This window comes from Anas platyrhynchos, chromosome 9 (assembly GCF_047663525.1).
Source record: "Anas platyrhynchos isolate ZD024472 breed Pekin duck chromosome 9, IASCAAS_PekinDuck_T2T, whole genome shotgun sequence".
NCBI lineage: Eukaryota > Metazoa > Chordata > Aves > Anseriformes > Anatidae > Anas > Anas platyrhynchos.
In genome coordinates this window covers 16185637-16212724 of record NC_092595.1, presented here as the reverse complement: position 1 = coordinate 16212724, position 27088 = coordinate 16185637, and the positions used below count along the sequence as shown (strand labels likewise).

The 27088-nt window shown below is 47.5% G+C and overlaps 2 protein-coding genes across 7 annotated transcripts in view; one reads left to right on the top strand and one right to left on the bottom strand.

Moving 5' to 3' along the window:
• Nucleotides 1–23855, top strand: part of MAP3K13 (mitogen-activated protein kinase kinase kinase 13) — a 74391-nt gene extending 50536 nt beyond the window's left edge. For 5 of the 6 annotated variants that reach the window (XM_072042728.1, XM_027463909.3, XM_005019375.4 and 2 more), the window contains 13 exons: nucleotides 5204–5387; nucleotides 5878–6069; nucleotides 6833–6991; nucleotides 10027–10185; nucleotides 11698–11806; nucleotides 12734–12843; nucleotides 14002–14118; nucleotides 14636–14773; nucleotides 15224–15968; nucleotides 17376–17446; nucleotides 19315–19612; nucleotides 20284–20381; nucleotides 20470–23855. In XM_072042728.1, coding sequence (XP_071898829.1) covers nucleotides 5204–5387; nucleotides 5878–6069; nucleotides 6833–6991; nucleotides 10027–10185; nucleotides 11698–11806; nucleotides 12734–12843; nucleotides 14002–14118; nucleotides 14636–14773; nucleotides 15224–15968; nucleotides 17376–17446; nucleotides 19315–19612; nucleotides 20284–20381; nucleotides 20470–20506 — 2417 coding nt within the window. In that variant the 3' untranslated portion in view covers nucleotides 20507–23855. Of the gene's footprint in view, nucleotides 1–5203; nucleotides 5388–5877; nucleotides 6070–6832; nucleotides 6992–10026; nucleotides 10186–11697; nucleotides 11807–12733; nucleotides 12844–14001; nucleotides 14119–14635; nucleotides 14774–15223; nucleotides 15969–17375; nucleotides 17447–19314; nucleotides 19613–20283 lie in introns of all 6 variants that reach the window. The other variant, XM_072042729.1, reaches the window with a different exon arrangement.
• A 1083-nt stretch (nucleotides 23856–24938) lies between these two features.
• On the bottom strand, nucleotides 24939–26941 carry TMEM41A (transmembrane protein 41A). Its single transcript, XM_027463914.3, has 5 exons — nucleotides 26807–26941; nucleotides 26566–26719; nucleotides 26312–26473; nucleotides 25631–25769; nucleotides 24939–25382 (listed from the first exon to the last, which is right to left on the bottom strand). The coding sequence occupies exons 1-5, from the start codon at nucleotides 26902–26904 to the stop codon at nucleotides 25162–25164; spliced, it is 774 nt and encodes a 257-aa protein (XP_027319715.1). The 5' UTR covers nucleotides 26905–26941; the 3' UTR covers nucleotides 24939–25161.
• Nucleotides 26942–27088: the final 147 nt, after the last annotated feature.

Here is a 27088-nt window from a genome sequence, read left to right as displayed (position 1 = left end):
TTCTAAATTGCACTGATGCATGAGTATCACGCTGCAAGTGCACCTTGCCCACAGCTTTCTAGATCTGTGCGGCGCTTTCTAGAAGTCTGGACCCTTCGTGTTGCAGAGCTGCATCGTCTGCTTACAGTGATCCTACGAATATTGCGTGTGAGCACTGTCAGACTTTTCACCAGGTCAGACTGGGGCTGTGGGACCATCCTGTGCTTGCACACGTGTGCAAGCTCAGATGGTGGCTTCAGGAAAGCTACCTGGGAAGCAAAGAGGTCGTATTTTGCATATAATTGGGACAGTGGATGCACTGGAGACCAGTGGTTTAATACGTGCCTTGATGGCCCATAGGGGACGCTTCCTTTTGTATGACAGTCACTAATAAAAAAGATTGAAGCACTAACTAATGATAATGAGCAGCTGAGAGTGTTGTTGTGTTTAGGGGATGTATTTAGAGCTCCTCTTCTCACTACAAAGGTAGTGTGCCATTCTCAGTGTCACGAGTATGTTCAGAGCCAGAGATCCATGGATGCTTCGCAGTTTGCCGTTGCCATTAGGTGCTTCCTCAAAGGGCAGTTCTGAAATGGCCACAGATGTGGCAAGGCTGAAGAGTAATCTGGGTCAACTGTGTGTGGCCTATGTGGTTTAGCTGCATCTTCAACATCTTCACTGTCATAAGGGAGAATGAAAGGATGTTTCTTCTACAGATTTGCTCTGGTGGCGTTAGATGACTACTAGTGTCTGGGGACAAAGCTTTTAAAGCTGGTTCTCTGCTAAAGCTTGAGGATTTTGTCAGAATGCTTATACTCTGCTTTCCAAATGATCTCATTCCTGCTTATTACTTCCGTGTTGGTACACTTCATCAGCTACGTGCAGACCACCAGGTTGGTATCCTAAGTATGGGATTTTTTACTCTTGTCCTGTTTAGCAAGAGCAGAACAGCTTCAAGGTTCATGTTTGTGCAGCCTTCTGTGTTTGGAGGCTGCGGAAACGCCCCTGGCCCTTTTGGCAGCATAGGGATGTATGGGACAGCCTTTCGTTCCCCCGGGGAGCTTATTTACAGCTCGGGGCTGCTGCCACAGGTCTGTGCAGATGATTTGTCGCCTCTTCATGAAGCAACTCCGTTAAGCCAGAGGAGCATTCTGTTGCTAATCCTGGAGCAATACTTTGTGTTGGGCTGAATCACCACTGGGCTATGAGTCTGGTGTGGACCTTCAGGCACGGGCACTGCCGGTAACTGCGAGTCCTTGTTGTGGCTCACCAGCAGCTCTGCTCCCCTGCCTGTGTCCCCTTCGGGCAGCTGCTGCTCCTCTGGGAGCACAGGTTGCCCAGGCATGAGGATATGGGTGCTGTAGTGGGGCGGTTGCACATGGTAAGAGAGAAGTAGGCTTCATGCCTTTTGGAAATGCCTGATACTGAGTACGTGTTGCCTGCCAGGCCTGCTTTGGGACTTGGTGGGTGAGGGAAAAGGGTAAGAAAACCAGATGTAATGGGATTCCTCATTCTCTTCAGGTTGAAATTACTCCCTTCCTTTCCTCCTTAGCATTCAAGATGGTCATCAAGAAGAGTGTTTCTGTGCCTTTCTTCTTCATGGTAAGGCTAGGTTGTGTTTTGTAAGGGTTGATTAGACTTTCGAGCCATTTCCTTTGGATTAAGAGTCAGTTCTTCAGGTGTTGCTCTCACCTTCCATTTCACAAGTTACACGGTTGCCTTCATTCCCATATAAGCCCGGAGATCAAGGTGCTTGTTGAAGTGTGCGTGTGGTTTTTTATAAAGCAGAGATGCTGCTTGTCGTGATGCCAGTGCTGGCGAGCAGCCAGTGCTAGCAAACAGCAAAAATTTGCTTCAAATAGATGGCTCGGCTGCTCCTGCGTTTCTTCCCCTTGGGATACAGATTACCATCATTCTACTCAAATGGTTCTTAATCACCTTAGAAACGCAAGCTCTTGCGTAATGCCAGCTGCTATTGTGCTTTAATTTATTTAAAGGAAGTGTCCCACAAGTTCGTGGAGGTCCAGAAGGGCCTGGAATACAAACTGCTCTGTGCTGGTAGGAGATGTCCTCAGCTCTCTCCTGCTGGGAGATGTGCTAGGAGAGCTGTAGTGAGCCCTGGGCCTGGGCAGCCCCATGGGATTTGGCCAAGCAATGCCATGGGCTGCTTGATCAAACTGGCAGGGATTAGTGTGTCCAGATGTGTCTCCTGGCCACTCATCATGTCATCTGAAGTGTTGTTCTCATGGACATCCTGACTTGGCTAGGGTTCGTTGTCATAGCCATGCACCCAAAGTCTTGCATCTGGTTTAGGCAAGTCCTTTTCTGTTTTGAGTTGTTGGTTGGGATCCGAGAGCTCGGCATCACCTCAATGTGCCTGCCCCACAGAAGTGCTGCGGCTGGCACACCGTCATTCACCGTCCTCTGCTTCGAGGCCTGCTCAGGATGCTTTGTGCAGGCCAAGGGGGGGCTCACAGCCTTCTCTGCATGTGCTGTGTATGGCCACAGCTTCCTGCTGGGTGCAGCTGTGGTTGTGTCCAGTCCTCTCTTTTGCAGTCTTGCCCATTGCCCCTCAGCAGAGCTGATCTGACCTGGTACTTCTAATACCGACCCTTGTCAGGCTGCTGTCCTCAAGGGAGGTTCCTGGGAGCAGCAGGAGCATGTGTATAAGGTAACTTGTGTGCGTTTTTTCAGTTGGCAGGTTTGGGTTCTAGGTTTGCACCACTGATGCTAAAACCCTGTTTTTCCCCTGAAGGTAACCCAGTGTTCTCAACCAGCCTCAGTTTCATTGGGAAGCTTTTTGGTGCTTGTTCTGTTATGGAAGCCAAATGACTCCCTGGCTGTCCCAAAATGTTGTATCCTATTCCTGTTCAGTGAACTTTTCAGAGCAGGGGATTTCTGTCTGACTGTTGCGTTGTCTTAAGTGTGGTTTGGCTCTGTGCTCCTGAGATGCTCAGATGCAGGATGCTTCACTGGGCGACTGTGTGATCCTTCTCTGCTGAAACCCTGATGGCATCCCCATGGCATCCCTGATGGGAAACCCATGGCATCCCTGAGCCATGCCTCTGGTGTTCAGGCTGCAGCTGGGATATAGGATGGGTCACATCACGGGTATTCCTTACCAAATAAACACTAGGTGACTCTGCAGGAGGGGCTGGTGAACTTCTACTAACTTTGCTTACAGTCTCCGTCTGTGCCATCGGAGAGGATAACAGCTAATGTTAAGGGACCTGACCTGCTCCTAATGGGTAGCAGTATAGGTTCCCAGTGCCACTCCCAAACCTGGGCCCTTCAGGGAAGTAAATGACAATGTTGCATGCTTGTACAGGAAAGGCAGTCTGATAGGTAATGAAACAGCTATTTGAGTGCAGTGGAATAGTTTCCTTGTTGCCCACATAAGTAACTTGTTCGTCAGCCACCACAAAACCCGAACTGTATTTAGCACCTTTCAGAAGCAAGGTGTTTGTCAATTAAGTAGCAATATGTATATCTCAATTTCTCTATGTATGAATGTATTCTCCTTATTTAAAGACCTGCCTTTTGATTAAATACCAATTTTAAGTGTTGTGACAAATGACTCAAGTTGTTTATTGAAGAAGAATGATTATGATTTTATAATGCTTGAACGTCCTGTGATCTAGGTGGTGCTAATAACATATTTCATGCATCGCTTCCTCGTAGTTTCTTAGCTGACAGACAGTTCTTGCTTCAGCACAGAAGTACACGTGCTGGTAGGCAATGCAGCCTTCCCATGTCTGTCACGGCATCTTGTAAGCTGAGGATGGGGATCACCCGCTGCAAACCCCCAGCTGTTACAGTGCCTTGCAGCCGAGAGCCACGTGCCCTCTCCTCTTCATGCTTCTGCACAACGTAAGGTTGTGGCTGGGTGTATCAGTACAAAAGCTAGACTTATCTGCCAGGAGCCATGCTGAACTTTGCCCTGGAAGGTCAAAGGGTGTTTTTGCTGTTGATTAACAATGTTTTTTTTACAATTCAGCGAGCAGAGTGGGCGCTAGGGTCTGGCTGTGGGTGGGAGCAGGCCCTCCCTAGCTGTGCCAGGCGAGCGCTCATGTGGTGATGTCTGAGCGTCGCAGGAGTGCTCTGAGGCAAAGCCTCAGATCGGGATCAGTCCCAGAGGAAGTTTAGCAGTCTGGGTTTTCCTTCAGTGATGACAGTAATGGATGCTTCGGCACAGTCCCAGCTGCAGCCCTGGTAACCCCCAGTGGCTGGGGGCTGGATGAAACAAGACAACGCCGCGTCTTTGTGGTGACCTGAAATGGGGCTGCGCAGGCCTGGCGTTCTTCTTTCAGAAATTAGGGGCTTAAGTGTTGCTTTTGCTGCTAAATAATTTATTCTCTAAACTTAAGCATTTATTGAGTTACAGTAAATACATTATTGCTTGCATTTTGTCTTGAGGTTAAGGTAATTTCAAGGTGCCTCGCAGACGGCAAGGCCTGCTGTTCTGGTGGGCACAGCTTTCTTTAAGCAGTACAAGCAGCTTTCCTGGGCAGCTCTGACAGTGCCCAAATAAGATATGTGCAAATACCAAAGGCGAGCAGTCCCTTAAGATATTTTTGCTTGTTTGACAGCAGGTATACACAAAGTTGGTGTGGGAAAGACCTGTTTCTATGACCCATAGTGGTGGTTAATGTGCTTTGTGTTGGGTAACTTGGTGGTTGCTGCTCTGGATTTTCCAACCTTCCACCTCTGACTTTCTTTCTGATTTATTATTTTTGATCTGTTTCTAGGGGAAAAAAATCAGGATATATTTTTTTTTTTTTTGTAAATTATGAATGCTAAATGCTTCTTCTCATCCATGCTTTTCAATGGGGTCATATAGTTAATAACAGGTACCATCATCCTTCAGTCTTGGAGTAGAGGATCCGCTCCCTAATCTGCCAGCCCATTGTCCCTGATATGTGAAACTGCTGCCTGCCACATCAGAGTGGCTCGCCCAAGTGTTTGGCAGTGGTGGTGAGCTCTTGGAATAAGCCCCTGGAGGTTGAGAAGGGACAGTCTGGAGGCAACTGTGATGTGAGAGGAACTGGAGGAAAGGGCTGCTGGGGCTGAGCATCCCTGTGCTGGGAGGAGATGCCATCTCCCAGCCCCAAAAATCCACCTTGAGCTGTAACAAGGGAGATGGCAGGTGCTGTCTCAGTGTGGTCTTACAGCAGAGAGTTTTTTGGTCTTGCTCCTTCACGCTGCTCCCTTTGCCTTTGCCTAGATACCTGGGAGGTCCCGTTCGAGGAGATCTCGGAGCTGCAGTGGCTGGGCAGTGGCGCGCAAGGAGCCGTCTTCCTGGGCAAATTCCGGGCGGAGGAAGTGGCCATCAAGAAAGTGAGAGATCAGAACGAAACGGATATCAAGCACCTGCGGAAACTCAAGCATCCTAACATCATTGCCTTCAAGTAGGTTGTGAAGTTTGTGAGAAACATACCCAGCACTACCTCTGTCCAGGAAAGAGCTGTTTGTTATGGCTGGGCAGGCTTTTAAATCCAGGAACTAAGTTACATTGACTGCAGGACAAAATGGGTGGTGGTGTTCTTTGCTTCCTCTCTTAAATCATTGCACATTGTTGTGACAGCAAATATGTGGACACCATCCCCACCCAGTGCTGCACTTTGCACTTGGGCTCACTTTGCATGCAGGCTCATGAAGTGCTTGCTCTGAACCCTATGAACCCACAGTTGTAGGAAATTGAAGGAAACAAATTGTCACAAATTGGGTTCCTTCTGTGCAAAGGGTTCCCCTTCCTGTACAATAAGGAGAGCTGTTAGCAGAGCCTTGCCCAGGCAGGGTAAACAGGTTACTCTCCTGCCCCTTGGCTGCTACCTCTGAGAATTGCTCTGGGATTTGTAGCTGTCCTGATTCTCACTGGATATGTGTTTCCTTTAACAGGGGAGTTTGCACTCAAGCCCCATGCTACTGTATCATCATGGAGTATTGTGCACATGGACAGCTCTATGAAGTCTTGCGTGCAGGCCGGAAAGTCACTCCTCGGCTGCTTGTGGATTGGTCCACTGGGATCGCTAGTGGGATGAATTACCTGCACCTTCACAAGATCATCCATCGAGACCTCAAGTCACCAAAGTGAGTCTCCAGCTACTTAAACATCCCCCCAGTTGTGATTGCCTGTTGTTCTTGAGGAACAGTTTAAAGTTATGCCTTTTTTTTTTTTCTTTCCACTTTGACTCATAGCTAATGAGTGAAACTAATGAAACTTGTGGTACTCTCCTCCTGTGCTGGAATTTGACAAGACTGGAAATTTTACCAATTGCTTATGTGGGAAGTAGTAGTTGGGAAATATTTCCAATGATTTGATGGTGTCTGGTCCTCTTGGAAAATGGAATATTCTGTTGCCTTCTGCTTTTTTATTTTTTTCTATCTTATTTGTTTTATATTTCCCTGTTTTTCTGGAAATTTCTGTTATCTGTTGCTTTCCAACTAAAACTATCTCTAGCTGCTTATATCCTTATTCCCTAGATATTTTTTTATTGCTCCTTTAGCCTGTGACAAGACTGACAGTATGTTAGGTTGAGGCTTTTAAATGTTTTACAGTTTATTGAGGTAGAGCTTTACTAAAACTTTGAAATGTTCCCAGATAAAGCACATTTTCAGTGACTTCTTAATTTGCTGCTTTTTTTTTTTTTACTTGTAGAATTTAGAATAGTTGAGAGACAAAGAAACAATCACCCTAATGGAGTGTTTTCACCAGTGAAAATGTAGAGTCTTTTTCTTTGTACTGTAGTCATAAGCAGCAAGGCCTCCTCAATTGTTTGTATTGATTAGGAAGTGATTCACAGTGGCTCAAGACAACTCGCAAGATGCTGATTTCTTGTTTTCTTTTCTCCAGTGTTTTAGTTACACACACGGATGCAGTTAAAATCTCAGATTTTGGTACATCTAAAGAACTTAGTGATAAAAGTACAAAAATGTCTTTTGCGGGAACTGTGGCTTGGATGGCCCCAGAGGTGATACGCAATGAGCCCGTCTCTGAAAAAGTGGATATCTGGTGAGTATTTAGTATTGTTTTAGTTGAGTACCTTCACCTGCTATTTAACCACTTGGTTCTCCCAGCACTTACTTATTCAGTACTCTCTTCTTAGGGATGGGGATAGCTTGCGCTGTCAATGACTATTCATTTCTACATCTGTCTAGTGCCCTGAACACTGTTGCTGAACCATGGGCTGTAGCAGAAAGAGGAATGACTTGCATGTGTACAGGCAGTGTGTTAAGCCCTGAGGGTCCCTAATGAGACTCAGTGCAGACTGTTTGTATCCTGCAGAGTCCAAAGTAAACAAATGCAACAGTTCCCTTGCTATCCAGGCCAGAGCTTTCTTCCACTAGTGGTGCCTCCTCAGCAGCTTCTGCAGCCAGGGTGTCTTTTACTCGCATCCTATTCTGATCATGGACATGCTTCAACTGTAGAACTGCCTCTACTCTGCCGGCTTGAAGGGTCCAAACACCTTTTGCTTTCTGCGTGCTGGACTTGGCTAAAATGTGTACAGCCACAGGGTTATGGTCCCTCAAATCCAAGAGAGGAAATCAGGTTACATTGTAGGAGGTTTGAACATTGATTTCCACCCCATGCAAAATGCACTCTTTTGTCCAAATGATCAAAAGGGAAGGTTCAGGTCTCCACACTACTAACAATGCTTGAGATAGAACCAAGCCTTAGGGCTCCTTTGGGATGCCTCTGCAAAGAATTTCAGGGTTCCTCGAGGGAACCATTATTTCTGTTCCTGCCTTGTTGTTTCTGCTTATTGAATGCTAGTAGGCAGGACAAATGCCCTTCTCCCCCTTCTACAGCCATGATGAATTTTCCTTTTTGTGGCTTTCAGCTGTGAATGTTGCCGTGTTGCTTACATTGTGTGCAGCTGCAGGTCAAAGCCGTGGGTGGGTGCCTCAAAGTGTGAATGAAGTCAGTCAACTGCCTACTGCTGCTGCTTCAATGCAGAGCTGGGCTGTGACTTCAAGTCAAGGCTTCTTGTAGGGAAAAGGAAAGTCAGAGTCTTCTAGCGTGTGATATACAGCTCTTCTTGTGCCCACAGTGTTTTGTGTTCATTTCGTGCAGATGTAGCAGGCTGCAGCATAGCCAGCTCTTCTAGGAGAAACTCTTGTGTTTTCTTTCTGAAACAATCCATCCACCATTTGTCTTCTGAGCCCCTCCTTTAAAATCACAAGTTTGTTAAGAGGAATGCTGCTGTATTTCTACCCTCTGTTTTCTGTATTTTAGAGTGGCTTAGGTTCAAGAATATTGTGTGGAGAATCATGTCCAATATGTGTATATATATATATTAAAAAAAAAAAAAAAGCTGCTAGCTCTGCTGAGGACTGTGAGCACTCCTTGACCCCTTTTCTCAGTGATTTAGAGATATTGCTCCTTCGTGTAAACTTAGGGGTGGGTGCCTTTGGTCCAAATTCCTCTTCAGAGGATGCAGTGGTTATTGCTCAGCCTCATCCTCAACATCCATTCTTTGCCCAGGATGAGTAAAAGTGATGTTTGTGAATCTTGACAACAAATGAGAACAGTTCCTAAGCTGCTTATATGTCTGCTCTCTCTCATCCTTAGCAGCATGCTTAAAAAACAAAAACAACCTTACCAACCCTATAATCTTATCAGGAGTCTTCAAAATCCTTTGCCAGGTCTTAATCATAACAAAGCTGAAACCAGATGGGGTTTCCTGATAGCTCATCCAGCCACCTGGGATCCCTCCTTTCCTGCAGCCCACAGAAAATTTTGAGGGAAATATGTTCCAGTTCTGCTTTCCCCTCCCCCCCCCACATGATTTGAAACCAGTAGGTTCTGAATGTGTGACGTTTTTCACATGAAGGCCTGTTTCCTGACTGTCAGTTGTTCAGACCCAGCCAGTTTGCCCCCTGGATGTTCTTCTGTAGTTAATAAAAGCAACTTGATACTAGTACAAGCCAGAAACACACTTCTCACTTTTCACCTGGTTTGACTCACCAGCGAGCTTGGCAGGGTCGGTGTCCCACAGACGGCTGGGGCACGCAAGTAAGGTGACACTTGTGTGTGTGAAATTGAGACACTTGTACCTCAGCCTGCCTCGCAGCCTGGTTAATGCGCAGTAAGTTGGTTCTCCACAGTATTTTGTTTACCTCTGTACTGACTGGCTTTGTTGTTTTTTGTTGTCTTTTGTTGCTTTTTGGGTTGAAGGTTGTAAATAAACCAAAAGCTGTTTGCTGCTCTGAATTAAGGTCTTAGTCCTTACTGATCATTTCACTAAAGAAGAGACGCAAAGTGATTTTCTTACCTATGATTCTCACCTCTTGTAATAGGAGGTTCTTTCCTCGGCAATGTTCACTTAATGATATTTTTCTCTTTGGCCTTCCTGTCTTCAGCACAAAAGAAATACCAGATGGGATTGCATGTGCTGATACTGACTTTTACATATGTTGCATTTGTCGTGTTCCCATGTTGCAGTAGTTGTAGCCATGAGTTTCAAACTGTTGAAACATCCAGGACATCCATGGGTAGTTGAAGACACATAACAGCAAAGGGAACATTTGGTTAAGAAAGTAAAGTTAAAAGACATGTATTGTTAAAGCAAAGCAAAAACCCACCACCTTTGCTCTTCACTGTGAGACTTAGCAGTTCTGTCTATCTTGTAGCAGATGATTTGTTCTTGACAGTAAAAATAGTCAACGGTCTATCTCAGCAGAGCAAACTTTCCTCTTCATTTAACAAGAGTAAGGTTCCATCTGCATGGAAAAGCTTCTAATGTGCTGCCTACTTCCAATGAAGTAGGAAGGGGTAGGTGTGAAAACCAGTGTTCTTTGGTGTTCAGTGCAGAACTGAGGCAGGGGAGGAAGTTACCTGGTGTGCGAAATAGCTACTCTTGGTTTAAAAGCTAGTTTTTTTTTTTTTTTTTTTTTTTTTTTTTAAACAGTGCTGCCCCTTCTTGCAGTTTCAGATCAGACATACCTAGTTCTCTTTTTCACCAAAGAGCAGTTTTTCAAGCTCCAGTTGTTTCTGTTGAACTGAATTCACATGGAAGTTTTTCTCCTGGTTTGTTTCTTTATCAGGTCATTTGGGGTAGTTTTATGGGAGCTGCTAACAGGAGAGATTCCCTACAAGGATGTGGACTCCTCAGCCATCATTTGGGGAGTGGGCAGTAACAGCCTGCATCTTCCTGTTCCTTCCACCTGCCCGGATGGCTTCAAAATCCTCATGAAGCAGACCTGGTAAGACCGTGAAGCCCACACAGACCTATGGCTCACCCTTAGCTCTGTCCAGACTCCCACTGAAACTGATGAAACCAGAATCAGAGCGGGAGTGTTGAGCCCAGAGCACAAGGCTCTTAAGTACTCTCACACTTGTCAGAAGAACAATCAATTTTAATGTTTTAGATTCTGCTTCCTTATGGTACCAGGACTGGACTCAGGAAGGAAATCTGGAGTTCAGGGAAAGTAGGAAAAAACCTGTGTGGTTTGCTGGGCAGACAGGGCCAGGGAGGGCTCTGGCTGGCTCCAGAGTGAAAGGATATATATGTATATTTTTTTTTTCTGAACACTCTGTGAACCCTCTTTTAAAATGACTGTTCTTTGAACTGGACAGAGAGAATTTCAAACTGTATGTACGAAACCAGGTTTTTGCACATGTAGATATGGGAAATGCTTTCAGTTACTTCTGTCTGCCAGATTAGAGTTGAAATTCCTGGTTTTGGGTTCTGTATTAATCGTTAACCTCTGCAATTGCATCTTGACACAGCATTTAAGTGATCTTCCAGCATTTTTCCACACTGAGTTATACCAGCCATCCTCCCAAAGGTACAAAGGGAAGAACAGACCAAAACCTGTGTGGATCTTTAAAATGCCTGTTTACTCTCGTGATCCTGAGATACAGCAGTGCATGCTGTTGCAGTGTCTGTGCTGAGACGGATGCTCTGCCTGGCTGTGCTTCTGCGCATGGACGCAAAATGCAGGAGGCAGTTCTTGCAGCTCTGAGCAGTGTGTACATACACTTATATCTCCACCTAGTGGAAGGAGGTGAAGAAGCTGTTTCTTGTCCTAAACAATGAGTCCATGCAGCAAGTCTGGAGCATGGACGCATTGTTTAGGACAAGAAGCAGCTTCTTCAGCCACCTCTCCCCTACAAATCACCTCCTTCCACTAGGTGGAGATACAAGTGTGTCTGGTGGTTCAGTCTTCAGGCTTGACTGCTGGTCTCTTAAAGATACAAAAGGATTTGTACTTGAGTAGGATCTCACACAGATGCTCGGTGTGTTACAATACTGTATAGGCTCAGGCACGTACTGTGTCATCACATAGTGTTTTTAGGTATCCTGTTATGTTGAATGTAAATTATTAGACTATCATCTCTACTAGATCGATTTCATTTCATTATCTGAATAATTTCCAAATCTTAAAATGGAAATAATCCATTTCTTCTTGCTTAACAAGTTAGGAGTAATTTCATCTTAGTTCCTATCTTTCAATTTGTGATCAAGTTTTCCTATTTTAAATGGCTTTCATCTTTCCCATTTCTGTAGGATAGATCAAACCAAAAGCAGAATAAAAAACTACTCTAGCACAATAAACTCACATTCTACAAAGGACAAAACCTGAGAAGCAACTTTAATCTGTCAGCTGCTGCATTCAGAGAATTGATTCTAGTGAGAAATACTTTCAGAAGGGCAGCAGTAGCCAGCACTGTTAACCTGATCTCATGGTGGACATCTGTCTGTTTTGTTCCAGGCAGAGCAAGCCCCGGAATCGTCCCTCCTTCCGACAGACACTGATGCACCTGGATATTGCATCTGCTGATGTGCTGGCTACTCCTCAGGAAACCTATTTCAAATCACAGGTAACTGGGGAGTGGCTTTGGCCGTTGAGCAAGAGATAGCTGCAAGGGTCTGATTTCACAGGCTGCACCAAATACAGCAGAGGTCAAGACCCATGATTTCACTTTGATTCCTGGGGAGAAGTGAGCTGATAGGTATTTTAAAATCTTTTACCCAAACTTTGACAAACTGAGACGTCCACCAACATCAGTCAGAAACTCTGTTATCTTATGGAGTTCTCCTTGAGATCGCTGACTTTAGAAGTTCTGCTCCCAGCTCTCCTCTGGTACAGGAGACCATGAGACTGTTGAGAGGAACCGTTGCATTTGTAGTGAAGATGAGCAGGGCAGCTATCGCAGGGCAATGAAGGTACTCTGGGACTCGTAGGGAGGATCAGAAAGTGTATGGTCTTTGAGATTCCTCTGAGTCCTACCCAGCTGCTGTCAGGCTGGGAATGAGAAAGGAACTTACCCCCTGGTGCATAAAGGATCTATACAGTGTATGAGAGAAAGTGGATGGATACATTTCTTAAGGCTGCAAGAAGCAGGGCTTTGAGGGGTAAACAGAGTTATGTCATCCTACTGACTGTCATCTTTGTCAAGCACATAGCTTTCCAAATCATCAGCCTTTCTGTTTTCTTCATATCCAAAAGGGAAGAAAATGTTGTCTTAGGATGGAAAGCTTTATGAGAGATTTATTTATTTTTTAGAAAATACAGGTATATTTTAAATGATACAATTGAAGCACAAAATTGGAAGTATCAGTTTAAAATGCTGAAAGTACATCTGCTACAGTGTTACTTCTTTTAGCTGAATTACTTTGGGTAACATGTTTTCAACCCAGACCTGCAATTTTCTGCAGAAGCAAAGAATGTTGTCCAAGAGTTTTTCTTTGGTGGAACTAGGGATCCCAATCCTTTGTAAATACCTGAGAGTAAATTGCTTCCCTAGGCTGAATGGAGAGAAGAAGTGAAGAAGCATTTTGAGAAGATTAAAAGCGAAGGAACTTGTATCCACCGGCTAGATGAAGAATTGATTCGTCGTCGAAGAGAAGAGCTGAGGTCAGTTGGTAGCCTTCCACGTGCCTTGCTCGCTTACCCAATCCAGCCTTCTCCAGCTAAATGAGCCCAGCCCCCTCAGCCTGTCCTGGAGAGAGACTGTCCCTGAAGACTGTCCCTGACAGCTTTCATTCCCCTCGTGTACTGAGGGCTCCAGAACAGGGCTTGGTATTCCTGGTGGCATAAATTCAGGCAGACTCAATATTCCTCATGAGTCCAGAATCTGAAGTTCCTGCAGGCCTGCTCTAGGCTTCGAGCACTGCTTAACTGGTGGAAAGCCACAGAGAAAGAAACAGTGGGAACTGTTCCTGCTCTTGGGCTGTCTGAACAGTTTTCCTCAGGCAAGAGAGGCAAAGGCTTGTGTGTTCACCAGGGAATGTTTCTGCCTGAGTTATGGCACTTGTGATAACAGTGCAGAAGCAAATTTCTTAACAGGAAATGCATCTTGCAGTTTGCTGTGAGGTTTCTTATACCTGATATTTTGTTTGTATTCTTTGTTTCCAGAGAAGTGAACACATCCAATTTATCATCCCACTGAAATTCATTGTGAACACTAGACCAACTTAAAAATGAAAGCAGAATGTTTATTTAAGAAAGCAAAGTGTTATCTTCTGTGGTACAGACTTACAAAGATAGTTGTTGCAGAGAACCACCAAGTATGTCAAACCTGAGAAATCAAAGGAAGCACTGTTCAGTCAATTTGCTGTAGTTGTTGATCAGTGTTCCTTAGCCCCAACGAAGCTTTTGAAGGCCAGATCTTCCAGCTGTGGTTTGAAATGTCTTATGCAACTATACTGTAGCTGTAGGGACATGCTGCTTTATGTGAAATACAAACTGATGACTTCTGTGCAAACAAGATGATTAGGACTTGGCTGAAGGGCTTATGGATGCATGAAAGGCATTTGCAGCTTCTCTAGTGAGAAGTGTTGCCACTTATTCAAGACTGTTAAACACTTTCTAAATCATATCATGATTTATTCATAGTATCAAGCTCTTAACCTTTATTTGCTGTTAGCTTTATTAGGAGTTCACAGACAGTGCCGTGCTGCTGGCAGATTTCACTTTTAGAAGGTCTTTTCCTAAACCACCTGTGTATTTCCTTATCCTCTTTGTTCCACAGGCATGAGACTCAGGAGCCATGATTTTTTTTCTGTTTTTCAGACATGCGTTGGATATCCGCGAGCACTATGAGAGGAAGCTGGAGCGAGCCAATAACTTATACATGGAGCTCAGCGCTATTATGCTGCAGCTGGAGGTCCGTGAGAAGGAGCTCATAAAGTATGTATCCATAGCAGAATGGTATGCTACACACATGGCAGTTTGCACACTGGAGAATAAACCAATGCTTCGTTTCTAAACTGTGCAGCAGCACTTGTAGATTTAGTGTCCCCTGGCATTATTTTAGAGCTAAACAAAGGGCTGGCAGGCAGTGATGGGCCCCTTATGAGCAGACCACTGCAGACCACTTAGTGCATGCATCTTTACACTGTGTTTACCAACTGAGAGACAGGCATCTTTCCCATTTGGTATTGGCATCCTTTGGCCCCTTTGTAAAGAGAAAAGCAGCGCTGTTTCTGGACTGTGTGCCAGGGCCATGTTCCAACTGCCTGATCTCTGCAGAGAGAATTTAGAAAATGACTCTGTCCTTTCCCAGAACAGCATGTTGTGTTGCACCCAGCCATAGCTGAGAAACAGGCACGCAGTGTGCTCATTGTACAGCTGTGTTTCTGTCCAGCAGGAGCTGCAGTTGGATAGAGAGAAAACTGGTCTGTTTTTTTCTTGCCCAATGTTCCAGGAGAGAACAAGCAGTGGAAAAGAAATATCCTGGGACTTATAAACGCCACCCAGTCAGACCAATAATCCACCCTAATACAGTGGAGAAGCTGATGAAGAGGAAAGGGGTCTCCCATAAACCAGGCAGCCAGACTAAACGGTAAGAAGTAACTACCTAATTTTGTGCTATGTTCACATGTGCCTCTGAAACAAGCTGGCCAAGACCATTAGCAGGTTAGGGTCCTACTGTGCCGAGCATTGTATGCCCGCATAGGGAGATGTGCCCTACACCAATGCATAGACATAGAAGGGAGCAATTCTGGGAGCAGATCATCAAAATGAGAGTGGAGAAAGGAGAGTATGTGGTGGATATTGGGAAGAGCAGCAACAAAGGAGCATGGAGCATGATGGGCTAAACAGAAAGGATGCTGAGTAGAGGGAAGCAAAGGAAACTAGAGGTAGAAGTCAAACAGCTGAAAGGGAGGGAGGCATGTAGATTACAGAAAGCAGAGTATGCTTATGGCTACGGTTGCCTCTTCATCCTGATTCTGAGCTGATGTCATTTCTTAGTTTGTGGATTAATGTTAAACGTTTGCTGACTTTCTCTCAGGCCAGATCTACTGAAGTCAGAGGGCATACCCAGCACAGAAGCAGCATCTAATGGCTCACCAGTCTCAGGAAGTCCCAAAATGTCAACACTGAGTGGCAAAAGTCGCTACCGCAGTAAGCCACGTCACCGCCGAGGGAACAGCAAAGGCAGCTACAATGATTTTGCAGGGATCTTGAAAAACCAGCCAGTGCAAGATGATGCACCCCCACCTCCACCTCATAATCATTCTCATCCTCCTGGTCTACCGCAGCAACATGGCCACGGCCATCCCCATGGCCATCACTCACGGCTTCACGCCCATGGACAAGATATTGCCAACTGCGCAAACAACTTAAGGTACTTTGGCCCTGCAGCAGCGCTGCGGAGCCCTCTCAGTAACCACGCGCAAAGGCGGATGTCTGGCTCCAGCCCTGATCTCATCTCCACTGCCATGGAAGCAGATTGCCGAAGGAATCTGGAGAGCAAAGAAAGCAAAGATGATCATTGGGAGTGTTGCAAAACAGATCCATATAATTCCTGTCTTCAGTGCAGGGACGAGGACAGTGGTCAGGTGCAGATGTCATCTGTTGAAACAGGAATGAGCCATTCTCAATCACCAACGTCTGTTTCCCTATATGAAAACGCGCAGTACATTGAGAAGATGGAGGAAGAGGGCTTCAGCAACGGTACATCAGCGTCTGCTCTAGGCACACCACAGCACATGGCTTCCTCAGTGCTACCGTGCAAAGCAAGACCCATTCAGAAGGTAAGGGCAGTACAGCAATTCAGAAAAAAAACAAGGCTTTCTCCTCTTTCCTTTCTTCACCAAAAGAGCAGTAGAGTTACATGTACAGTTTTATCTTGAAGAGGTCGTGCCTACATGAACTTTGCTTTGTGATCTGGACATTCTTTTAAAGTCAATTTTATTGAGAAGTACTGTAGGCATATCAGAGAGTATTGCTAATAATTAGGGTTGTTAAAATGTCTTTGATAATGCCTCATTCTGTTTCCTGCAGTTCAGCCAGTATTTGTTAGAGCTGAATCTTGATCTGCTGCGTGCTTGCTATTGAAACAGTCTGGAAATGGAATCAAGCCATTCTCAAAACATAGGAGGGGGTGAACACATTCTTTTGTTGATGTTAAAGATCATGCTGCAGTTTCAGTGAGCATCTGTAGCACTGTTGTGCCTTGGAACAGAAATACGACCTTTGCTGTGGTCTTGGAGACATGCCTTTTGCTGCACCTGCAAAAAACTGTCCTCCTTGCCTGAAAGTCCTGGTTTTAGGATAGCAGAGTTTTATAAAATACATGCTCAGTTAAGCACTGAGCACACTCTGTCCTGGGGCTGCCAGAGTTGAAAAGATGTTATGGCACAGCTGTGCTACAGAAAGAGTGCTGCTGTATTCCTCCTTTTTCCGTCCAGGTGGTAAGAGAAGTAGGAGCGGGTCTGAGAGGAATTCAAAGAGCAAGAAAACAGCCTAAGCGGGAAAGTGAAGGCAAAGAGGATGAATACTAGAATCAAGAGTGTGGTTTTGAGCCCAGAATAAAAGGAGGAGAAGCTCATATTACAAGGGGATAGAAGCAGAGACTGAACTGGGGGATGGCAGGCTGGATGGGATAAGAGGAGGCTGTAAAAAACAGAGTGCGGAGGGGGATTTTGGATGGGAAGAGAAGAATAAAAGGCTGTGCTCACTGAAGCAGAAAATAGAAGAAAACTCAATTTTTCTAGTTGATGAAACCCACCAGCAAAGCATGTGTCATCCCCAGTGCTGCTCTGTGATAGGCCCATGCAGACGAGGTTGAAGTGGTAAAGCTAAGAGTGCCAGATCAGCTCAATAATTTGAATTGTGGATTTCGGGGGATTACTTGGTTCGCTTCTGTTTGGGGAGCGAGGATGGGGGCGAATCCGGAACATGATGTTCTCAGTGCCTAAGGTGTTCCTGTCTGTTCTGAAGTCTATCGCTCCAAAATTCAGAAATGGCAACATTACGGTTGCCTGAAATAACCTAGTAAGGTGAAGGCTGAGTGAGTTCTCACTGTTTTTTCTTGTCTGGTTGGTTGCAGCCTGTTGATCCAGTGACTTTGTACTGGAGGACCAGGGGGCAGCCATGTAGTTGTGTGTTTGCTCCTTCACAGGTGTGTGATGTCATTCTTGTCCTTTGTTTTCTGCCAGAGCGGTGATGACTCCTCAGAAGAGGAAGAGGGTGAAGTAGACAGTGAAGTGGAGTTTCCTCGTAGACAAAGGTAAAAGGTGAATTCACTCTAATCTCTTATTGCTGGGACAAATCTCAGGACAGCTGTCATAGCAACTGCACACCATTATTCTAACTGCTGGCAAAAGAGCAGAATCACATTCGGGGTGTCCCATCTGCTCGTGGTGATCCTTCATATTAACTCACTCTTTTCAGCTTGTTCTGAGATGTTATCTCCAGCATAGCTTTCCTCCTGCAGGCTGTTCACAGCACAACTTGATCACACTTGTTTAGGAAGAGGTAACACGATTCAGCCTGTAAAATAAGCTGCTGAATCTGTTTCACCAGAATCAGACGTCCTAGATGTTGGGACCTTCTGCAGACTCTTCCAAAAACTGGTTTGTCTGTTGCTGCAGCAAGCTGACTCCAGAGCCTTCACAGTTGAATTCAAGTAGGATATGAGGGCTAGGTGAGAGCACAGCAGATAAATTTGATGGTGTTGCCTATAAAATAAGAGGCTTGAAGGGGAGTTTCTACTTACGGATTTGTAATAGTAGACTTTACAGTCTTCTGCTCTGGAAAGAGATCATGAATTGTTGCAGTAACTTCATGGAAACCACTGCTTGAAGTGCAGAAGATATCCAGTGAGCAAGTAAGGGTTGTTAAGAAAGGAGCAGAGAAGATAAAAGCTTGTCTGCTGTTATATTCATTCACAGCACACCTGCAGCTTGAATCCTAAATGCCACCTTCATTACCCCGGTTCAAAGACCATGGTAGAGTTTGAGAAAATAGTGAGAGGTGCGACAAGGATAGTTAGAGATAGTTTCTATAAAAGAAGAGATTAAATCCATGAGAAATCTGTGTCTAGCAGGAGGAGAAGCTATAACTGAGGTGCATGAAATTGAGTTATGTGGAGAAAGGAAACAAGGAACGATTCCTCACATTCATGTTAGGGATGCCTAGTGAACAGTGGGTTTAAAATGAATAAAAAGTGCTTTTTTGCATTCAAAGCATTGTTACATGTGGAGTCCATTGCCAAGGAGTGCTGTAGAAATCAAAACATAAACAAATCCTAAGTGTTAAATTTATGGCAGTAGGTCCATCAGTGGCTGTTACGCACAGTCATCCAGGTTTGATCTTCAGCTCAGATGTCTGATTACAAACCAGGAAGATGTGCCAGGAGAAAGCCGGCTCTTTCTGCACACCCTGCTCTTGTATTTTCCCATGATTGTTTTTTCTTGCTGAGGGTTGGAGATGGAGTGCTGGGCTAGATGAGTTTTCTGACTCACATGGTTCTTGTGTGTGTGATTGTTGCTTCTTCTGTGATTTACTATCGTGGAAGACAAATTGCCTTCTCTGAACTCAGTGTGATGACCTATTGTGGGGCTCTTGGCATGTTCAGCCAACTGATAGTTTGTACTGGTGCTGTTGAATCCTGGCATGAGGTGATTTTCACATTCAAGTAACGTGCAAGTACTTAAATTCTAGCCTGGCTGTAGGGACAGCTGCCAGGTGGTGCAGATATTCCCAACTGAATTAGCTTGAGCCCTACAGCACAGCTTTTTATTTTATTTTATTTATTTATTTATTTTTGGAAAAGGAATGTTACAGAAAAATATGCTCCGAAGTAGATCAGCTAATGTGAATGTGTAGGAGATGAAAACAAAAAGAACAGATGAATTTAAAGATGCAGATCTTAAAGTAAATAATTCAAAAGGTGGTAGATTTCCATAGCTCCAAAAGGTGAACGGCAGCCTGTGCAGAGCCCTTGCTGCCAGCCTTGCAGATCAGTTGTGACTCAGCTGATGTGCACTAATGGTGGAAGGAGGCTCTGGTGCCTAACACAGCACCTGGGAAATTGCTTTTCCTCTGCAGTCAGAGGCACTGTGATAGAAGCTGAACTACTCTTCTGGTTTGCAGACCTCACCGCTGTATTAGCAGCTGCCAGTCTTACTCAACCTTCAGCTCGGAGAACTTTTCTGTGTCAGACGGAGAGGAGGGGAACACCAGCGACCATTCGAACAGCCCGGATGAGCTGGCCACCAAGCTGGAAGACGAGCTGGCTGAGAAGCTGGAGGACATGTTGTCCCAGACTCCAGAGATCCCCATTGAAATCTCCACCCAGTCTGATGGGCTTTCAGACAAAGAGTGTGCTGTGCGGAGAGTCAAGACTCAGATGTCTCTGGGCAAACTTTGTGCTGATGAACACAGCTGTGAGGTGAGTTGCAAGCTTAGCAGTCCCTTCTTTGTCTATTGGGTAACAAATAAGTAAAAATGGAATCCAAGGGCCAGGAAGTTGGATGACTGCCTAGGAAATGTTGTAGCAGATGTGCTACGTCAAGGGGATGGTTTAGATACCCAGTCTTTTTGCACGTGGTCCGATGAATAGATGGGTTGAAGGTGGCACACAGAAAGCTGAACATGATTTGCTGATCAAGATGAGTGCAGAACTGGGAGGCCATCGGATTTGCAGTTGCATAAAATAGGACATAAATATAGGACATAAAACAGAAGTGCAAGGGATATAAAGTGTCTGCCTCAAACTTATCCATTGGCAGCCTAGCTGACAAAGCCAGAACAATTTCCTTTCTCTTACTGTCTTTCTAGTGTTCAGGTGGGGAAGGGCAGAGCCTGCTGCACCATTTGCTCATGCCTCTGTCTGTGTGGTGATGGTGCTCTGACAAGATATTTTTCTGTTTCCCGTCCCTGAGGGGGAGAGAAGTGACCTTTGGTAGCGCACTTGTGTGCTGTTTGCATCTCTGTGTTGTCGATTTGTCCTTCTCTGCTGGTGGTGACCTTTGCCTGCCTCTTGTTGCAGACTGGGACGGTGTGGTTGATCTGCAGGGTAGGAATGTTGCTTACATATTCCCCTTTCCTTTTGCTTTGCAGAACCCAGCACAGTTTGGAGAATCAGACTGTGACTCTTCTGAAGGGGAGTGTTCTGATGCCACAGTCAGGACCAATAAGCCCTGCAGCTCTGCTACTTGGTAATTCAGATCTCCCCCAAAGCTTCCTGATACTGGCATTTTGATTTCCCTGAGATTCCACTTCATTCCCCTTCATCACACTTTACAGGAAGAGAAGATGCTTCTCCTTCCCACCCCAGGAGTGATTTGCAATAACCCGAATCTCTGGAAAATGTCCAAATGAAATTAATTCTCTTTGAGCATTTCAATCAAGAATGGCAGGGATGTATTTTATTGAATAATCTAGTTACTGTAACATGGATATTTATTTTTTTGACATTTTAACACTTTTTACTGTAAAGAGTGGATTGTATTTATAGACACACAGACTCGTTGCAAAAAAAAAAAAGTTCAGAAAGCAAGCACATTACAGAGAAACATCCTGGGAGTCCTGCCTGGACAGCTTTGTGTACAAATGCGGGGGGATTCTCTTGCTGCTTTCACAGGGGACCAGGCCGTGTGGCCCTGAAGATTGGAGAACAGATCAAGAAAACTAAACCACTCAGTCTTATCAAATGAGGAAGCATAAAAAGACCTTACTATAAGGTAACCTGTGAACAAAGCGAATTCAGTATAACCAGCTGGGTCATTTTTTAATCAGAAGGTGGACATGTTCCTGGAGAAAACTGGTACTGAGGTGCTAACATCCAGGGTCTTCTGAGTCAATACATCCCCAGGAATGTAATAGTGGGTTTTATTTTAAAGATTTTTAGTTTCTTTTTTAATCAACATTTTGTTGTGAGATCCTGCAAATGTATTCTAACCTCGTCCTCTCAAGAATTGGTATAAGAGCACTTCTTAACATCATCCTTGCTTCACTCTGGCAGTGTCGATCTCCAGTTGAGCAGGGAAGCCTCTTTCAGACGCAGTGTGCCATTTCCCAGTTTACTTCCTCCTCTTACCTCCTGTCTGTTTCAGTCAGTTAAAGAAATCAATCAAATCAGTGTTGGAAAAGCAAGAACTTGCAAACCGTGGAAAGCACATTCTGCAGAGCCCGAGCACTCTTCTGGGGAGGAAACTGGAGATGCCTGTACTGGACTTGGAGAAGCAGTCTCTCACCTACAACAGCATCGATAACCAGCAGAGAGCTGTGTGTCGAGGGGGAAGACCAGGAGTCGCTGGCCTAGATAGGAGCATCAGCCCTGCTCCATCTCCTTCCTCACTGTACGTTCCTGAAAGCATTAACAGCTGCCTGCCCTTCATGTCAGGCTTGTGCAAAACAGGTTGCACGGGGAACCTCGAGGGTGGCTGTGGCACAGCTGTGTCTCGGGCGTACCCCGAGGCCTCTGTTTCTCCTTCAAGCTGAAACTCGACAGGTGAAAGTGAGGATAGTACTGGTATGTGACAGGCCGAGGCATTGGCAGATGAGAGAATTTGTTTTCTGATTAGAACTCATAGTGCCTTCCCTTCAAACACTACTCTTCTAAATCAATATTTAAAGAGAACAAAATGGTAGAGCACGTCCTCCCCCGTCCCCCCTACCCCTTAGTTGATGCCCCCCTTGCAAGAGCTTTCACTCTGCCCTTCGTAGCGTGCCGGCTGCCACGGCCGTGCCACGCTGCTGGGTGCTGCCCTGCAGCCTGGCACACCAGCCTGAGGTGAACGGCAGGAATGGACCATGGACAGGTACTTCTGTTGCTTTGTTTGTTTACATTTTATGTTAAAATATTGGTTTGCATTTAACTGTGGTAATTTATAGCCTCATGGCAAAATGAAGGAAAATGTCTTATACAGAGAGCAGTATTGTATGAGTTAAATTATCCCATATTTTTAAATTTTCGTAGCTGGACTACACACAGATCTTAAGTTATGATGTTATTTTGTTATTTATTATCATTTCTGTAGATCAGAAGGTTGGCTTCACTGCTAGCACAATTGTAATCTGTTTGTGTGACGTTGCCTTCTCCCCGGTCACGGCGGGAGATGGGAGCAGAGCTGGTCTCAGCGGCTGTCAGTAGTTGCTGCCTCCTGTGATTGCCACGGATGCTGGGGCTGGGCCGAGAGGGATGGGTGCAGGCAGCCCCGCGGGCCCTGTGATATTCCTCACGGTGCTGCTGCGATTTGCTCGCGTTGGTGGTCCCTGAGCTGGTGGGGAATGGTGATCAGGGACCGGGGGGCTTCTGTACTGATGGCAAAGTAACCGGCCCCCGTGAGAGCCTCTGGCAGGAGCGCCCAGAAGGACAGGCAGAGAGGAGGGCGATTGCTGCGGGCAGTGGGGGCAGGATCAGGGTGGCCAGCAGAGCATCCCTGTGTGGGACCAAAAGGCAGCTGAAGCGAACAGGGAGCGAGCAGCTCTCCCCTTCCTGCTGCAGCAATACTCTGCTCAGGGCAGAGGCAGAAGGTGGAGGGGAGTGAAACTTCTCTGGTTTGTTTCTGGCTTCCTCTCCCCATCACTCCTTCTTCCACCCAGATGTCCTCTTGGCCAGCAGCACGAGGAGGCGGCCAGGCCAGAGGTGGCTTTGCTGTTGTGGTGTGGGAGAGGCGCTGCGGGTGGTGACTCAGCCAGCTGAGCCGGGAGTTTAGCGGTGTGGGATTGTGCACGTAACACATGCACACGGAGATCCAGCTATTCCATAAGGAGAGGCTGAGAACTACCCTCCCCTCTACACCATCAGCTCTCCGCCCCAGCCCAGTTTGCCTGTCGCTGGGATTTGGCAGGCTCCGATCAAATCCTCAGCGCAGGGACTTCAGTCTGTGGTAACTCAGTCCCTACCAAAACGATGCTGCAGGGCTTTTGGTAGCTGCACTCTGCTCAGAGCTCCGCGGTGGGATGCGCTCTCTGCTCCGAGCTCTGCTGGGTGTGCGGAGGTGCAGAGAGGCCTTGGCACAGGGGATTTCAGGCCCCTTCTGGCCAGCTGTCCTGGACATGTCCCCATTCCTCCCCATCCTTGCCCTGGGACATGCCTGGAGAAGCGGAGCTGAACCCTTCTGGGGTTCAGCCACACTTGGGTCTGCAGTAAACATGACCCCCGGCCTTCCCCTGCGCACACCTCGTGCTCTCGGCTGCGTGTGGGCAGCGGTTCTGCCGAGGGCTGTGCGGGCACTGCTCTGTGCAACTTGCCCAGCTCTGCAGGCGTGTTGCTGCATGGGTCCCGCTGCTGCGGTTCCTTGCACTTTCTCTCCTGGCAGGATACGGGGCTGGGATGCGCAGAGCTGCCCGCTTCCTCCTCGCAGTAACGCCTCGTTGGCAGGACAGAAGTAAACGGTGGGTTCCCTTCTCAGCATCCTGACTTCCCTGATGCAGTTCTCGTGGCTGCTGACAGCTCCTGAACGCTAGCCTAGATTTTCTCCCAGAGCTGAATGTTGCCTTCCCCACTGTCGTGTTAAGTAACCATTTCATCTTGGCCCTGTCCAGTAGTGTTCATCTCTCTCCTCCCTGCTCTGCGGATTCCTGATACAAACTTGATTTTTTTGTATTGAACAGTGTACAGTGATGGAAACAAGAATGACTATCAAAGCAAACAATGCATGGAATAAAAAGCCAGTGTACTTCAATGCTTCTCAGGCTGGTCTGGTGATCTGGGAAGGGTTTGTGATGTACGTTGGGGGAGTCATGAAGTCTGACAACAAGGTATTAGCAAGCAGTGTTTTTAAGTTACCTGTCACCACTGGGACTAGGGGGAGTTCCAAGTCCCAGGGCAGAAGCTTGGTGGGATGCACACATCATCTTTGATCACCCAGGTGTCCTTGAATGTTGGCCTTTGCTTGTGTCAAGGGATTTTGCTGTCAGCTGGGCAGCTGAATCCTGGGAACTTTGCCCTTTGCTGTCCCAACCCAGTCCAATCCTGGCTGCTTCTGGGGGTGAGGAGCAGCTGACAGGCCCGACACATCCAGACAACTTCTAACTGTCCCCAAAACCTGGGGACAAAAGGTGACCTGACCAAAGGTGAAAATGTTTTCCCTGCAGCATGCACTTACCATCTGAGTGACAGGAAGAGTTCTGCATGGATGAAGACTCTCCTGCTGGAGGTGCTGGGACAAACCACTGACCCCACAACATTATTTTTCTCGACTTGCTACTTGTACCTCTGCACCTCACAGCACATGAAGTGCTGTTTTCATTTTATGACAAATCTACTGAATAGGTACGGGTGGGGAGAGGGCTGGGGTAGGAAGGAACGCAGCCCAAGCTGGGAACTGCTGCTGTTAGAACAGCACTGAAAAACAGCCAAGGCTTCTGCTGTTGCAGCTCAATGAAGCTGTGTGCTGAGGCCTTGTAGTTACCTCCAGCCAAGGAGGGCTGAGGCTGGGCAGAAACACTGCTGTGGGCAGCAGCTCTCTGCCCCATCAGTCGTGCCCGCTGCACCAAGGGCAAAGCTGCAGCCAGAGCTGGACGTGGTGGGAAGCACAGGAGCCCAGGGGCAGCCTGTGACTCGGGCTGGCAGGGAGGCCACAGGAGTGAGGTGCTTAGCCTCCGTGTTCAAGGGCGAGCAGGGACTGCTGGCCTTCCTCCAGGGATGCTAAAACTCCCCCTTTCCACCCCCTCACACCCCCTTCACCAACACCTTTGCAAGAGGCTGGCAACACCCTCAGCACGCTGCAGACACAGCCTGACTTAAAGGACCCAGGCAATTTACCTCAAGTGTTCACAGAGTTTCATTATAGAGAATTTTCAGTGCAGATACATGCACAGTAAAACACTGATTAAAAACAAGATTATACCTCCTCTTAGATGAGAAGAACAGTAAAAACTGCAATTGTCCTTGGTCCACATGGGCACAGAGCATGCAGAATATGACCCACACGGGCAAAGACCCACAGCTTTTGAGAGACAGTTCCCCAACAGCTGGGGCCTGAGCCATCACATGCTCTTCTTGCCATTGAGTAACGGAGCATGCTGGTCTTCATCCAGCTTCAAGTGCTTCTTGCTGTATTTCTTGATAAGGGTCCCTGGTATCAGTGCTGCCACAGCCATCGCAAGCAGTTTGAGCAGTGTGTCCCAGGAGAAAATGGCATCCAGAGAGTTGATTTGTGACAGAATGGCTCCTGTCTGTACGCAGATGAAGTTATAGGGTGTAAGACCTGGAAGAGGCAGAGCAAATAAGCCAGTTAGCATCCCCCTTGCCTCCACGGAAGAGTGCAAACTTAGCTCCAGTCACATCCTTGCCCAAGGCCGGATGGGTCTCAGTAACAGGCAACCAGGTAAATGGGACAGAGTCACAGCCACGACCCTGCTGCTCCACCTTCCCCAGCCCTTGGTTGCTTCCCAGGGCTCAGTGACGAGGAGGGAGGCAGCGTCACGCTGTCCCCTTGGGCTCCCCTGACCTTACCGATGAGAACGGAGAAGAAGAACTGGGACACAGGGATGTTTAAGATGGGGGCCGAGAGATTCAGAAACCAGTTTGGTGTCATGGGGAACAGCCTCAGGAACAACAGGAAGAAGAACAAGCAGCTCCTGTTCTCTTCTACCTGTCAAGAGAAACGCTCCAAGTTAGTTCTGTTACTGAGCAGTAACATCTGAGTTACCACACCACTGATGTAAGTTTTCTTTTTTTTTTTTCTCCTCCACCATTCCACAACAGAACATCGGTGTGGAACTGATGAAAAGTGGCAACTTCACGTATGCCTGGGACATACACGTGTGTCTGGGATCCCAGTGGTGAGCCAACCCCTTCCACACAAAAGGTGAAAACAGGATCTAACCTGAACGAGAGATCAGGCAGACGCCAGCAGAACCTCCCCTGGCTGTGGGACAGAGCACAGGGTCGTGAGGCAGTTCTGAAACACAGGGCCTTGCCCATTGGCCTCTTGTTTTACATCAGATTTTCCTCGGGAGCTGGCCTTTTCCACAGATCCCCTCTGCAGATGGGCCTGATCCCAAGGGCACAGCCTCGCTTACACTGCCGAGGCCCCTGCCTGACCCCAGGCCCCCCTTGCATGCTCGGCTCTGTACCGAGCTGCCCCAAAAGCAGCCCCGAGCGGAGAGGCCTCCTGCGGCACTGGCCGCTCACCTTCCCTTGCAGCAGGGCCACTTTGTCGGGGAAGCAGTAGACGACAAAGCGCTTCCCGAAGGCGCCGGACAGGAGGTAGCAGCAGGTGGCTCCCAGCGAGGTCAGGGCAGAGCACAGCACCAGCCCGGTCCACGGCCCGAAAAGCGCCCCGGCCAGCACGTTCTGCGGGGACACGGCTTGGGGTGAAGGCGGCCGAGACCCAAATTCCCCCAAATTCCTCCCCCGGGGGCTCAGGGGAGGCGCCGGCGCCCTACCAGGAGGCTGGAGCCGGGGATGGCGAAGCTCTGCTTGTAGAGGTAGGCGGCGCAGAACAGCGCCAGCGCCGCGCCGCGGTGCTCCCGCTCGTAGTCCCGCAGCGCCTCGGCCAGCTCCCGCAGCTCCTCCAGGTCCGACGGGAACCGCAGCGGCCTGGGGGGGAACAGCATGGGGCAGAGCATGGGGTAGAGCAAGGCACAGCCGAGCCCGCAGCCCCGCAGCCCGGCCCCCGGCACCCACCTGCGGGCGCTCCCCGCGCTCAGCCGCGCCGACAGCAGCCACAGCGCGGCCGTGGAGGCCGCGAAGACGAGGAGCAGCGCGGCCAAACGCCGCCACATCCCGCTGCCGGCCCGGGGACAGCCCCGGGACGCCGCCGGGACCGGCCCCTCACGGCCCCGCACGCAGGCGCCGGGCCCCGGGGCGGCGCTGAGGGGAGGGAGCCGGGCGGGCCCTGGGTTAAAGGCTGCTGGGGCGCCGCCGCCTGCACGGAGGGTGCATGTCAGCGCTTCACCTTGCTCCGGG

Excerpts from the sequence above, each read along its gene's own strand:
- TMEM41A (XM_027463914.3), bottom strand. The coding sequence starts at position 26,904 with ATGTGGCGGCGTTTGGCCGCGCTGCTCCTCGTCTTCGCGGCCTCCACG. Across the intron at positions 26,720-26,806 it reads AGCGCGGGGAGCGCCCGCAG|GCCGCTGCGGTTCCCGTCGG; the intron begins GTGGGTGCCGGG and ends GTTCCCCCCCAG. Across the intron at positions 25,383-25,630 it reads CTTCTTCTCCGTTCTCATCG|GTCTTACACCCTATAACTTC; the intron begins GTAAGGTCAGGG and ends TGCCTCTTCCAG.